The sequence below is a fragment of the Hipposideros armiger genome, unplaced genomic scaffold, assembly GCF_001890085.2.
Source record: "Hipposideros armiger isolate ML-2016 unplaced genomic scaffold, ASM189008v1 scaffold_189, whole genome shotgun sequence".
NCBI classification, from domain to species: domain Eukaryota; kingdom Metazoa; phylum Chordata; class Mammalia; order Chiroptera; family Hipposideridae; genus Hipposideros; species Hipposideros armiger.
The window spans coordinates 102,489-116,625 of NW_017731539.1; the positions used below are offsets into that span (position 1 = coordinate 102,489).

At 45.6% G+C, this 14,137-nt stretch overlaps 1 protein-coding gene across 6 annotated transcripts in view; it reads right to left on the minus strand.

Moving 5' to 3' along the window:
- Positions 1–217: 217 nt before the first annotated feature.
- SLC14A2 (solute carrier family 14 member 2) overlaps positions 218–14,137 on the minus strand; it is a 441,255-nt gene continuing 427,335 nt past the window's right edge. For 3 of the 6 annotated variants that reach the window (XM_019652890.1, XM_019652888.1, XM_019652889.1), the window contains 9 exons: positions 13,294–13,376; positions 12,392–12,551; positions 11,472–11,661; positions 10,717–10,845; positions 9,633–9,825; positions 6,862–7,009; positions 5,707–5,841; positions 4,559–4,608; positions 218–1,581 (listed from right to left, as the gene is read on the minus strand). In XM_019652890.1, the coding sequence (XP_019508435.1) occupies positions 1,381–1,581; positions 4,559–4,608; positions 5,707–5,841; positions 6,862–7,009; positions 9,633–9,825; positions 10,717–10,845; positions 11,472–11,661; positions 12,392–12,551; positions 13,294–13,376 (1,289 nt within the window). In that variant the 3' untranslated portion in view covers positions 218–1,380. The remainder of the gene's footprint in view (positions 1,582–4,558; positions 4,609–5,706; positions 5,842–6,861; positions 7,010–9,632; positions 9,826–10,716; positions 10,846–11,471; positions 11,662–12,391; positions 12,552–13,293; positions 13,377–14,137) is intronic. The other 3 variants (XM_019652892.1, XM_019652891.1, XM_019652893.1) reach the window with 1 other exon arrangement.

Here is a 14,137-nt window from a genome sequence, read left to right on the forward strand (position 1 = left end):
AAAGCTGTATTTACAGAGGGTCTGTCCCCTCCCTCTTGCCTCCTTCCTACATCCCCATATTTTGTCTTCACCCCCGATGCTAAATTAGAAGTATAGGAGATGGGGGGGGGATGGTGGTCCCATAGAGGTACTGTAAGAGGTTCATCCGCCATATTCTGAGGGAGGTGGGAAGACTGAGCCGTGTAGCTTCCCATAAAGGGGTCCTGTGATTTATGAGTTTAATGCTATAACCAGAGTGATTACATAACAAAAGGAGCTGGCTTTGCAATTTTGGATTGCAAGACTAAAATACTATTTCCTAAACAGTGAGATGGCTTGTTAACAACCTGTACTTTAACTCAAACAGAAAATGACCACTGTCATTTTTATATAATTTCCTTTGTAAACCCTCTTCTGAGAATTTTCAGTCCATCTTCATCTCTTTTTGGACACATGCTTGGCTAGGGAGAACCCCTCAAGTGGTCAATGTGTGAACAATAGGTGAGCTCCATTTTAAGAAAACCCTGATACCAATTTGCAAACTTAAGAGTTTAATGAGACTATACTTATGATTACTACAAAAGGAAGCTCATTTGTTAAAATATGATTTGACTGTTGAAGAAGATCAGTTTTCATCTTATGACATTTCCAGAAATATTTCTGTTGTGTAAAGGAAGGCACGTTGGCATTTCCAGTGAATTAGATTCCTAACCCCGCATCTAGAGAACATCATCTCATGACTGAAGAATAAATCTCCATAGAGCATTAAAATTGTTTCCCTTCTTCTCTAGACAACCCTTCCATCTCTTACTTAACTCAAATTAATTGCTTGTTGGTTATACTGATTTCGTCAGTTTACAGGAGAGAGAGAGATGAATCAACACTTCTGAGGTGGAAGAGACTAGACAGTCCCTTCCCTGTCATGAAGCCAATGACACCCAAGGTGGTAGAAGTTTATTAGTGTCAGAGCTGGGCCAGAACCAGCCCTTTTGCCTTCTAGACTAATGTATATTTCCTGACACTGTGCATTACTATATTAAATGACTGAGTTGAGTGATCATGTCACCAAACTCTGTCCACTTCTTGGTAAGTTCTCTTTAGGGGTGTGGCTTATTTTGCAGAAGAGGAAAAAAACACCCTCAAAGGAAACTCTTATGGAGTGAGCTGTGCAAAGTCTAAACTAACCATATCCTTGATAACTGTTGTGCATCTTAGAACAGAGAGGTTCCTGAATGGTGACCACATAGATATTTCCCTGTGATTGAGAATAACTAAGGTGTAAGCTTGCTCAGGTGAGAATCATAGGACAGACAGAAGGAGAGCTTAAGCAGCCTTCAGCCTGGGGACCTGCACAGCCTGCTGAAGGTTGAATTTACAGTGACATGTTTTGGAAAGGGCAACTTAGGAGACATCGTAGGCTTGGTACTTAGTTATGGTTGATGGTCTTCTGTTTTTCTCCTGGGACAGGTAATAGTTGCGGTTGGCCTCTGGGTAGGTGACTTTGCTGAGTGGAAGCTTGTAGATGGAGGGGTTGTTGGTTGTCAGGAGCAGGAAGGTTAGCGCTGAGAGGCAGAAGGGCCAGGTGCAGGGTGGTAATCCAAACTGGGGGGAGAGGGAGACACAAGAGAAGCCCTGGTTACATCAGGTGCTTGTGCCTGTTTCATCAGCCCTTACCAAATGCCTCCAGCCCTTGGTAGAGAAAAGGATGCTTCATGGGCATTGATAGGAATGATAATTTACAACAAATGTAAATAAAGTCCTGCCAGTGGTGTCAGTCTACAGTGTAATAGGTGAACACACATACATTAAAATGCAGCTATTGGAACCCTATTATAATATGCCTATATGTAGGAACATGTTTTGTTTTGGGTTATCTGGCCAGCCTATACCTTCAACTCAAGGAACTATGGCCATTCCTGCCTTGTCCCACAGCCCCTGTTGAAGGAATAACTTTGGCAGTCATTTTGTAGTTCAAGGCCTTTTCTCTTTGGTCATAGCTGATTGGATGGGAGACAAGCACCTGACTCAAATTCAGCTTCTCATAGGCAGGTGACCTGGAAATATTTAGAATTTGGCCTCTTGAGAATTTGGCCTCAGAGACACAGGCTCTTGATCTGAAAGGACTAGAGAGCCAATCAGTGCTGAGTGGCCATTTGGGGGCTGTGTGCAGCAGCAGACACCCCTCCCAGAGAGACACAGAGAAATAGAGCAGAGATACGGAGAGAGGAAGCGATGCGACGTCCTAGTCCCAGGAGCTGAAGTTGGAGAGTAGCTATCTCTCTTCTCAAGGGCTCTCCCACTCTCAGCTCCCTTTTTCATAATGTTGACCTGTTTTTTATTTTAAATACCCCTTACCACTCTTCATTTGATATAACATGAATGGACAGCTTGCAAACCCAGAGCCTGCAAATTCAGCTATGAGGCAGATCAAATCATGCCCCCTCCCTCCTAAACATCATTCCATTATAACCAGTAAAACTCTCAGGTAATATCGTGAGGGTAAGCATGCCAGCCATGTGTGTATTCAAAGATGGTGCTGTTGGATGGGACTTGGGGAAGAACAAGGACAGCCTGGTGCCACAACTGCAACCGTAAGGAATACCCATGAGTGATGAACTCCACTCAGCGAGTTTTCCCCAAGACCTGCCAAGACTGCACAGGGTGTTTTGGGAAGTCTCCCCTTCGAGTCTTACAGTGGGAAGAATGTGGGCTGGGAACTCCATAGACCCAGATCCAATCTCAGCTCTGATCACCCTGTTGTAATCATTTCATCTTTCCGAGATCTATTTCTTCAATAGCAAAATGGGGATAAAAATATTTACTCACAGAATTGGTGCTTAGAGCATACTAAGTACTCAATAAATGATCCTCAGTTTGGTGCTATTATCATCAAGCAGGGGGCGGCCTTGTTGATGACATGGGGCTGCACAGACAGGGGCCAGTTAGAAAGCAAAAACGGGCAGTATCTAAGTGCTCTCTTCTGTGGAGGTCTCCAATGATCTCATAAATGTCACTCAACATTTGTGTCTCCTCAAGGAGATTGGAAATTCCTCCAGAGTGAGTTAATAGCCTGCACGTTTTTATATCCCTGAGCGTAGTCAGCATGGTGTCTTAAACATAGTAGGCGCACTATGTAGGAAGTAAACTTGATTTTGTTTTGAAAAATATTTAAATTGAGTGGTATAACCTGTAACTTCTCTGCAACAGAGGAAAGGGCCAGTCACCCTGTGAATGCCTGGGATCAAGAACCAAAGCCTCCTGTTTTGCATCTCTTCCAGTACCGTGTCTAAGGAAGGCACGTGACATGTGTTTATTGGGTGGATGATTGGGTGAATAGATGGGTGCAAGAAGCGATGGGAAAGCTGGGGAAAGATAGGCACCTCAGAGGCTATACTCCATCTTCTTTTCCCCCTCCAGTGTTTCTGATGGTTGGCTGTTCAGTTCCAGCCCTAATGTTCCCCATGATGGGACTCACTACCTTAGGGTTTCATTCATTCAGCATTTCTTGGGCACCTGCTACATGCTGGGTGCTGTAATAGGTACTGGAGATAAAGATAAGAATATGACTAGGTCCCTGTTCCAAAGGAACACACAAGCTGAAGGTAGAAGAGGACTTCTGTGTATTCAAGTCATCACAGTGCTATATGTCACATGTTGGAGCAGAGGCGTGTACAAAATTTCATGGGGCTCAGAGAAGCAACTTAGTCCTTCGGAGGACATGGGATGGGATCAGGGAAGTCCAATTCTATTGCTTGGAAAATTTCTTCCCATGCTAAGTCCAATTTCACTAACGAGGGATTTAGACAGGTGTGAGTAGAATACCCACCTCCATCTCTACGACCAAGACCAATAGGACTTTTCCTGATTGCGGATGTGAGACGTACTCTTGAATCCTTATAGAAGAGAGGGAGGCATTGACTACAGGCTGAACCCTTAGCATGCTGTGCTAAGGGGCCTGGGACCCTCCCAGTGTATGAGGGGGCCTGGGGCTGGCCATGTGGTGCCTGCTTACCTCACACACCACCCTACACTGGGGCTGAGACAGAAGAGGTGTTCTCAGACTGCTGCGTATGCCCATACCCACCAGCTCTGGCTTCCTGCAGGCTTGGCTGGGGCTTGGCTCCCTGTTTTCCCTGAAACCTTTCCTCATGACCTCCTATCTCTGTGCTAGTTGTGATGGGACAGACAAAGACATACATTGGTTCACAAGCTAGTTGGGCAGAGGATCTATAAACACACAAAAAAGTAAAGAATAAAGATTTAAGACTAGTTGTAGAGGGTGATAGAACTAGAGTTTTATCAGAAAGGAGTTTGATTTATAAGATAATTCTCTTCAAATTGTCCTTCTACAAGGAGATCTGCTGGCCCACTGATGATGAGATCTGATTGACCAATACCTGACAAACTTGTGAGGGCCAGCTCCTTCTGTGTAGCAGGTGCTGGGGTGACTGGTGTGATTTGAGACAAGAGGGATGACCTAGGGAAGGCTTCCTGGAGGAGGGGTTCTGTGTTGACTTTGGGGAGCTAGGAGGACACCAGGAAGGGTGTTGTGGCGCATTCTCAGCCCACACGGACTCACCACAGATAGAATGTTAGCCAAGGCAGCACCCAGGTAGGCTGCAAACAGTGCTGGAAAAGAACCAAGAAATAGTCAAGTGACTAACAGTGCCTCAAGCTTCGTCTACTTATTCTCTCCCCATACATTTTATGCCACAAATGCTATCTCTCAGGTTTTAAAAAAAATTCTGTTTCCATTGCTTGGCAGCTTAGAAAAGTGTTAAATTCCACGCAAATGCCGGCACAGCTAAGACAGCAGATGAACTTGTTTAAAAAGGGCCAGAATTGAGCTGTTACTATTCTCTTGGGTGCCACCACCTTGCATTCTAGCAAAAGAATATTTAGCAGCACAAACCATAAATGAAAAATTTACTATACAGCCAAGGCAAGTGAATCCCAGAACTCCCTGCTGGTATATTTCATTACAAGTTATGAACATAATATGGGTTTTCAGGGAGGAGCAGCATTCTGTAAGCTTGAGGAAGACCAAATACACCCACTGCCTCATCTTTTAGGCTCTGCAGGGGGAGGGCATGACCAGGCTGGCTACTGGGAAAAGCCCAGTTGCAGCGAGAGGTGAGGGTCTGTGAAAATGGGCCAGTGTAATTGGGCTTTACTTCTGAGCCCTTAATTTCTTGATTAAATGCATCTCAATTGTCCTTAGGAAGTTAACACAGCCAACCTTCATTAGAAAGTTACTGAGTGCCCAGCTGGTAGTAATTCCTGACCACATCCTACAGCATGAGCACTGTTTGAAGGTCTATTGTCAATGTTTGGGTGCTAAAGGTTAATCGCTGTGTCTGACGTAAATCACCCAACTCCAAGCCTAAAGATTAATTTGCAAAAGAGTTGCTCCATCAGTTAGTTCCAATCACCAGCCAGGAAGTAGCAATCACAGGAGACAGTCCATGAACAACTAGCGAACAATCACCATCTAAAAAATAGAGGTCTGCCTGTGGCTGAGCACTTTGCATCCAGTGAAAATAGTTTTTAATGACTTCATCGCTAAGCAACCATTCAAAACCAGTTTTGATTAAAAGCCCTTTTGTAAAGCAAACGATCCTCCCATTTACCTTTGAAGGATGGGCAGAGTTTTCACGGGGTGGTTTTCCCTGTGATAGACACAGCCATCTTTTCTGGTGGAAAGGGGATTCCCCGGGCAGTACCTACCACACGCGATGGCGAGGAGGTGCGTCTGCCAGGTGATGACGTAGAACATGCCCCCGATCGCGATGCAGGCGAGCGTGCTGTTGAACCCACACAGGCCGAAGTAGATGGAGTCAAAGGGCGTTGCGATTGTGAGCGCTGTGAGAGAAGGCAGGCGTGGGTGCTGGGTTTGGGGTCTCTTGGGGCTCACCTGCCAGACCGAAAACCCGCCACGGTCCTCAAAGCCCAGACTAGTTCTCCCCTTAGGCTTTTATAAAAAAAGAACTTCTGATTTTATTCAGTTAAGAAACATCTAAAGGATACAAATAACCGAAGAGCCATGTGAATATTAGTGGTGAAGCTCTTCTGGGTAGAAGAGACCCTTTGGGTAAGGACTCTGAAGTCTGATTTAAGCAGCCCAGAGACTTTCCTACCCTAGCCATAAAGGAGGACTTCCCTTTTCATAGCTATCTTAATGTTCTCCAATGGAGAACAAGTCTTTTTATTTTTTATTTTCTTAAAGATTTTATTGGGGACTTGGGGAAGGGGAACAGCCATGTTGTTGTCCTTCAATCTTAGTTGTGGAGGGCATAGCCCACCATCCCAAGCGGGAGTTGAACCAGAAACCTTGTTGTTAGGAGCACATGCTCTCACCAGTTGAGCCATCCTGCAACCTGTTGGCAGCTCAGAGGCAGCTCAGCTCGGGCGCAGCTCACTGGCTCATGTGGGAATTGAACCAGCGACCCTGTTGCTCAGAGCTCGTGCTCGTAATCAACTGAGCCACTCAGCTGGCCCCAACACTTCTTTTTTATCATCATTAAATATAAGACTTAAAATATAAACATGCCCGGAAGAAACCCCTCCCAAACTTTAAATTTATACTAAGGTATAAATAACTAACACCAAGGACTTTCTTGAGGGCAGCTTTTGCTCATGGTCGCCTGGAAACCCCACCCAAACTTTAAATTATACTAAGGTGTAAATGACTAACACAAAAACCTTTCTTGAGGGCAGATTTTGCTCACTGGAGCATGAGGGCACTGTCACCCAAAATAAAAAATATGTGAAACAATGGAAGGAGGGGAAGTTTACAGAAATAAGCAGGTAGAGCCTGGAAGACACACGTCACCATTTTCTAACATCCTTATGGCCCATTAATAAAGAAGTGATGACACTCACCTGCTAACATCCCCATGGTGGATCCAATCGCAGCGTGCAAGCAAATAAGAGGTGAAGATATGAACAAAGCTATGAGGAAAATGCCTCCAGTCCAGGGGTTATCGCAGCCATACACTTGGCCGATTCCAACCGGAATGGCTCTCAAAAGCTGTAGGTACAATGGGGTCACATGTAATTATGAAGAGAAAGAGACAACTTCAACCTTGGCTGGAAAAGATTTGGTGGCAAACCCTCCGCACTAATATTTTGCAACACGTTTCCAAGATATTTTTATTTGAATAGGTTAACTCTGAAAGGAACATGAGTTTTATTGTTTTAATCTTGAGTTCTTAGAACAGTAAGGGCTTACGATGTTAAGTTTCCTTGATTTAGAAACATGAGTGTAAGGCACTAAACCCCTAGTCAAGAGAAACTGAAAACTTTTCAAACGAGGGTATTATTCATTAGAAAAGTAATAGATGTCTGATCAAAGTTGGGGTTTCAAAAACTCTCTTGTAACTTTTTTTTAAGCTAAAAAGTTGACTAGAAGGCTAAATATGAGGTGGAAAAATGGTCCTCTGTGTTTCCAAGGACAACATGTGTGGGCTGTGGTCACATTAGCCTGGCGTGGGTAAGCAACGCACTGATATTCACAGACGAGCCCTAGGAAGGTAGTATTGTTGCAGCTACTCTTTTGATTGAGAAACCATCAAATGGTGACTGATAGATGATTGCATCAGGCCTCCATGTAGCTGAGGCTGGCGGGGTCTCCTGTGCAGGACAAGGGTTTGGTGAGGCCAGGGTCCAGGGCCTGTGGGTACTTGCACGCGTGCTCTGGTCTTTGAGAAAAGGGATCCAAGGGACGCAGGCTTTTCCATTTGGGGAAGTTTGGCCAACGGCCCTTGAACTGGGAAAGTGTTTAAGGGAGCAGGGTCTGGGTCATGCTGGGGTACTCTGGGGTTCCCTTGGCAGGAAGCTGAGGAGAAGCAGAGGCCAGGGACTGGCGTGTGTATATGTTATGATGAGACAGTTGTTTTTTCAGCCCGTGTCCTCTGTGAGGACTCTGCCCCCTGGGGGTGTGCAGAGATAGGAGGACACCCCAGGAGCCCGTGGGTTGCCCTGTTTGGCTAACCTGCCCGGCTCAGTCTCCTGTGACCCCAGGAACAGAGAATAGAATGGGGGCTTTGGCATCACTACGTGGGGGAAAGGCGGGACAGATGAGAGAGTTTTACAGAGAGGCAGTGGTGCTGGGCAGTTTGTCCCTGGCTGAGCCCCCTTCCAGGGGCTTTCCAGTGGCCATAAGTACAAAGGAATTCAAGGGGCCTCAAAATTATTGGGAGTTTTAGATCCTCTCCCTGACATTTACCACTTGTTTCCCCAAAACTCAAGGCTTTAGTTATAATGGTCAGAAGACAATACATATTAGTCATTACCATAATCCATTTAATTGACCAGAAAGTTATTTCTTAAAGAACCACCCCTGAAAATTGAAATTTTCTTTCCTAGAACTTTGGGGTTCTGAAGTATTTGTACAGGATTCCCCATTTTTTTTCCATTTTTGCAAAAATTCCTAGATATTTTTTCCATTAAAAAGGGCATGGAGAAGGCAAACTAATTTAAACCTGCCCTTTCTAACACCATTACCCCGTACCACACCAATTAGAGCAATTTTGTCTTCCAAAGATATTGATGGGGTAAATACCATGAAAGGGAAACATCAGGAGTGAATTGCCAACATGACACATTTTCTCGCCTCTGGCTCATGAAGGTACACACACACACACACACACACACACACACACACACACACACACACACACTCACACCCCAGTAAGAACAAGGCTAATGTGAATATTTCTCTTGCTAAATAATGATGCATTTTAGTGCGAATTCAGGGCTCTTTCTACTACGCTATGCTGTTGCAAACTACGAAATGCTAAGAGAAACGAGGCAACATTATTTCTGAAAGTTCTTTCAACAAGTCCAAGTGGCTTTGTGGTTAGATGATGAATTGCCAATAACGAAGTTGCAGGGTGAGCCCAGTCCGTGGGGTTGTTCAGTGTAACGGAAAGAGGCTGGGGTGGGGGGAGATGCTCAGAGAAAAGGTGTCCACTTAGATAAGGAGGCTAATGGGCACATTTCTTCCGTGCTGATTAAATGCCTGTAGTGTAGCTTCTTATTAATTATCTTGGCAGACTTCCAGAGGCCAGCATGATACACAGAGTACTTGTAAGAACTTGAAAAGCTCTGTTATACATATATTTCTTAATGGAGGAGCACCTGTGCTTTAAAATGTGAGCATGCCTCAGAGAGCAGATGGCGTCAACTCTGGAGGCTGGGTCAGAGACTTCCTAAGCCAATAGATGGTAGTGTGATGTGTACATCGTTAGTGACACAATGAGACGGAATGAGAGAACATACACAGCATAAACTGGGTTAAAACTGCAGTAAAGCATCAACAAGACTTAAAAAAAAAAAAGGAAAAAAGAAAGAACCCGGGTCTGGCAGATAGGAAGCCAGAACTCTAATCTTGACTTTGTTCTTCACTAATTAGCTGTGTGACCCCAGGGAGGGTCTCAATTTGACCTCAGTTTCTTCCTCTGTGCTGTGACTGGGTGGCATCAGAACTGGCCCTGAGAGCTCTTAGAAAGAGAAGAGAAAGGAATAGTGGCTAACGACAAACTATGTAGAGTGCCTTGCACTGTATAACTGTTAGTAGTAGTTATTACTCGTGGATGCTTCTGATGTGCAAAATAAGTAAATCCTGTCCTTCCACCTTCCACAATACCTACCAGGGGCACTTGGACCTCTGACCAGGTGATGTTGGGCACGGAGGATGCAGGCTGCAGCAGCGTCGTGGGGAAGAAGAGATTGTAGTGGCCCGTGGCCGCCAGGTACAGGGTCACTATGATGTTGAAGGGCAGCGTGAAGACTGGGAGGTCCCACTTGCTGAAGATGGTGCCCAGGGCACTGGAGAGAATGGGGCTGATGGAAAAAGCATAAGAGATACTGTTCAAGAAGCCTCTGTCCCTGACATCAGACTGAGCGGGAATAGGGCACTCTCTGTGCCTTCCTGGAGAAGAGCAGCCTGATGGGAACTCTCTCTGACCCCAGTTGGCCCTGAGCAGCACTTTCCCTGTGTCTCCTCCCTGTGCCTGGTACAGCGAGAAGGCAGATGCCCAGACTCAGCTTCAGGAGGCAGGCTTCCTGGAAAAGTCCTAAGGCAAGGAGTTACAGAACTTTCTTAATAAGTCATATCATTCATGTCCAGACATGAGGAGAGAGGACAGGTGGCGGCGGCGGCGGTCGTGGGGTGACAGAGAGGCAAATCACAGTCTTTCATTCAGCGAATGTTTGTTGAGTAGCCTCCTGGCTAGGGTGCCCTGCAATTTCTGGAGGTGAAGAAGCTGGGGCAAGGCACTTTGAGGGCTCTGCCCGGTGCCTGGGCCTTCAGCCTATGTTGGGAAGCTGCCCCAGTTTGGTCAGGAGTCCCAGGGATGAAGAAAAGTGTGTGGAGGGGTGGCAGCAGGAAGAACGTGAAGGTTCCCAGAAACTGACAGGACCCTGTGGTGAGGCTCTTAACCTATGTGCACCTTGGTTCCTTTCCCTGTGCTCTGGTCGGGCAGGACCAGAAACCTTTTGAGATCTTAAAAAAAAAAGAAGAGTAAAGGATGGTGGGTAATGAGATACTGTCTACAGGTCACCTAACACCGTGCTGACACGGGATGACGTTAGTAATGATTTCCAGGGGAAGTTTCTGATGTGCAAGCTAAGTAAATGCCACTTTAAAATCGAGTCTAGTCAGGCCGTCATGGAATTGGGATAAAAAGGTTGGCAGCCCCTGCTCTGCACCCACAGCCTCAGAAGCAAACTTACCAAGACAAGGACATAACGATGACAGGGAGCAAAAGCCACCAGTAGTAGTCACCTTTGTCTGAGAACACGGCCATTAGCAGCCCCACGAGCACTCCGTTGTAGCCGTGAAGTCCTGCCGCGATGGTGGACCTGGGGAGAGAGAGAAGGGATGGGGAGGTGCAGCTCCCCAAGGCCCAATGTAGGGGCACTGCCTTCTTGATTTTCTTGCTGAGTCAGATTTTGCTCAACTGGGACCTGACAACACACATGTTCAAACAGATGGCCCCTTTCACATTCCCCTAGCCCAGGGGTCAGCAAACGTTCCATCTCAAAAGTTTGCTGACCCCTGGAAGAGCCAATCCTGTCCCTCACAACAATTTAAAAATTATTCGAGAGCCATAAAACAAATGAAATCACCATTATGTGAATAATATCCTCGAAAAATTTTATAAATGAAACTAGGATAGTTTTATTTTCACTTTAAATTTTACTTCAGAGCCACATGCACGTACCCAAAGAGCTGCACGTGGCTTGTGAGCTGCAGTTAGCTGACCCCTGGTGGCTCTTCCGTCTCAGAAGTTTGCTGACCCCTGCCTTAGACAATGTGTCGTTGTGACAAAGAAATCAAGGAATTGCTGATTTTAGTGTTTAGTGTCCTTATTTTGAGGGGTTTCTGAGCTGAGACTCAAGCAGTGAGGGGATGGGAAGATGGTGAATGGTGTCCACTGGGAATGAGCTGTGGTCTCAGGCTTGGACCTTGGTCTCCTGGCACTTACCTGTCCTGACTCAGGATGAGGGCTGCCAGAGTGGACACAATGGTGCCCAAGCAGCCTGAGATGGCCCACCAGGGGTTCTGGATGAACAGGCCGAAGACAATGAGGATGCCGCTGAGGGGGTTGTTGACAAACATCACCTGGGACATGCCCCGGAGGACCCAGTCGAGGAACTGGAACACTGGGGACTTGTCTGCAAAGGAGCCGGGAGGGAGTCAGTCAGTGCTCAGGCGTGACAGCCCTGGACCAGGCCCCAGAGGGCGGGAGGAGGGGAGGAGGGAAGCCCTGCACCCAAAGTGGGTTCACAGAGAGCCAGCCCCCCCCCCCGGCTGTCACCTGGCACAGAAGAGGGTAAATCAAGAAACCAAGAGGGCATTTGACTGCCCAGAAAACCCTTCAGACCCACTGCCAGCTGGCTGTGGTCTTTAGGTTGTTTTTCAAGCTCTCTGTGTCCCCTGTGAGAGTGGCATGAATTTTCAAAAAGCTGGATCCAGAAAAAAAACTCTCTTGCTGCATAGAGGGTGTCAAACCCTCACGGCCTAAGCGCTGGGGTGATTGCTGAAGAGAACCTATTAGAACAGTAGACATAATTGTCCTGGGAGTCATCCAGAGGCAGGCATGTTTTCTAGAACGCCAGCTCTAGCATCCCGGTGCTAAAACGCCTGACGGCAACACTGATGGGATACTTGAGAAAGCACAGCTGTTACGTTTCAGCAGTGAGAGCCCACGCACTTACATGTATTGCATTTACATCCCAAGAGACTGTATGTCTGTCCTAACAGCAGAACTTCCATCTTTGAAAAGTCCATAGAAACGGAACTCAGTCTAATCTATGGGAAGCCATGGTAAAGAGATTCCTGGGGGATGACCGGAGGTGACCTTTTTAGGGGTAGGGTCACACGCTGCGTTTACAGAACCTTTACCTTTAATCCCCTCTCCACACTCCTTCATCTCCCCGGTGATGTAACTGAGGGCTTTGCTGATCCTTTTCCCACTGGCAACCATGGAACTCTGAATCCAGGAAGTCTTGGAGATGCTTGTTTCTGCCTTGATCTCAGAACTCTCCTCCATGGTGTCCAGATCCTGTTCCGGGACAAGAGAGAGGCAAGAAGCTCCCGCGTTCTCTGCTCCAGACATTGAGAAGTGGTGTTGGTGCTCATTTGGGGACTAAGCTGAGATTTTCATTTGATATTTCATGAAATTTCTATGGAATCATCTCCATGTTTCCGTAGACTACCTTTTGCTTTATCACGTTACCTCAGTTAATATGAGCAACGACCTTGAAATACAACAAGACCATATCTGTATTCTCCTCCTGTGGATGAGGGCTCAGGCATGGAGAGGTTCTCATTTGTAGAGGTCAAAGTCAAACAGTAGAATTGGGATTTAACCACAGAGATTTAGATTCTTTTTTTTTTTGAAAAAACTGTTACTTCCACAACACCATACTCTTTCCAGAAGAAATTATTCCTCCCTTGCCCAGCATGTCTAGTCTTTAAAATGTAACTGTCCATAAAATTAAACATAGAAAGGTTCTATTTTTGAAAAATTGGCACCAGTTTTTTTTTTTTTACCTAAATGCTTAAATGCCAGATTTAGAGGAAGATGGATAATAATGAATTCAAATAAAAGGGATATGAAACTATATAAAGTAAACTGTGAAAAATAGATATTTTTATTCCAGGTAATTATGTTTCTAGAAATATGAATTTAAGACAAGTTTGCCTAAAGTAGAGAACGCCTTTTCCAGACCTCGGGTCCCTAATCTGCCACAGGCTCTGTGACTGTGGGGTGATGCCTTTAGTTGGGGCCACTCATTACTCACCAGCAACTCGACTGTGGGCTTCCGGTATTGATAGGGAAAAGGGTCCTTGGTTTGTTTCTCCTGGTGTTCGCCTTTTCCAAACACTGGAGTTGGAAGGAAAGAGCATCAGTTAGGACACCTCTCCCTTGGCACCTAGCAGTAAACCTTTTGCAAGGGTGGTCCTGGAATATCTGTGTTTCCTTTTCCACTCGAGGAAGCCCAGAACCATTGCATCTTGCAGCTGGAAGGACCTTTTTTTCTTTTATCAGTTATGAGCCAATTTGGGCTCTCCCTTGGGGAAAAATGCACATCCTCATGTAAACAGGACATTTTACAGGATTTAGGGAGTCCAAAAACTCAGCTTACTTTTAGTTAACAAGCTCTGATTTATTTCAACCCCTGTATTTTTTAGATGAGAAAACAGTGAGTTTCCCACGATCCCCAAATCCAGGGTTCTTTCTCCTCTACCACAGGGAGAACGTGTAGGTGTGCAAAGAAAGGAACTTGGATGACGTTGCTCCACGTATTAAGCTGTTGAGCCATGCAAGAGCTGTTTGCCTTTCACTATGGTTCTTCCCAACTGGATGATCTTGGGCGGTTTGGGTCTCTTTTTTAGTTGAGTGTCTTGGAATTTTAGGTATTTTAGTAGCAACTGCTGATTGGATTGACAAGTGATATTTATGTCATTACTTGATATTGGTTTTGGCATGTTCTTGTAATTCTAGAAAATGCTTGTCAGGTGTCTCTAAACATATTTTTAATTATTACCAGATAGTTTATTTTTAAGGATGACCGATTTTAGGATTTTATGCATCGTAAAAGAAGTTATGGCCCTTCTAAGTTTCGGTCTTGATGCTCTGGTTCC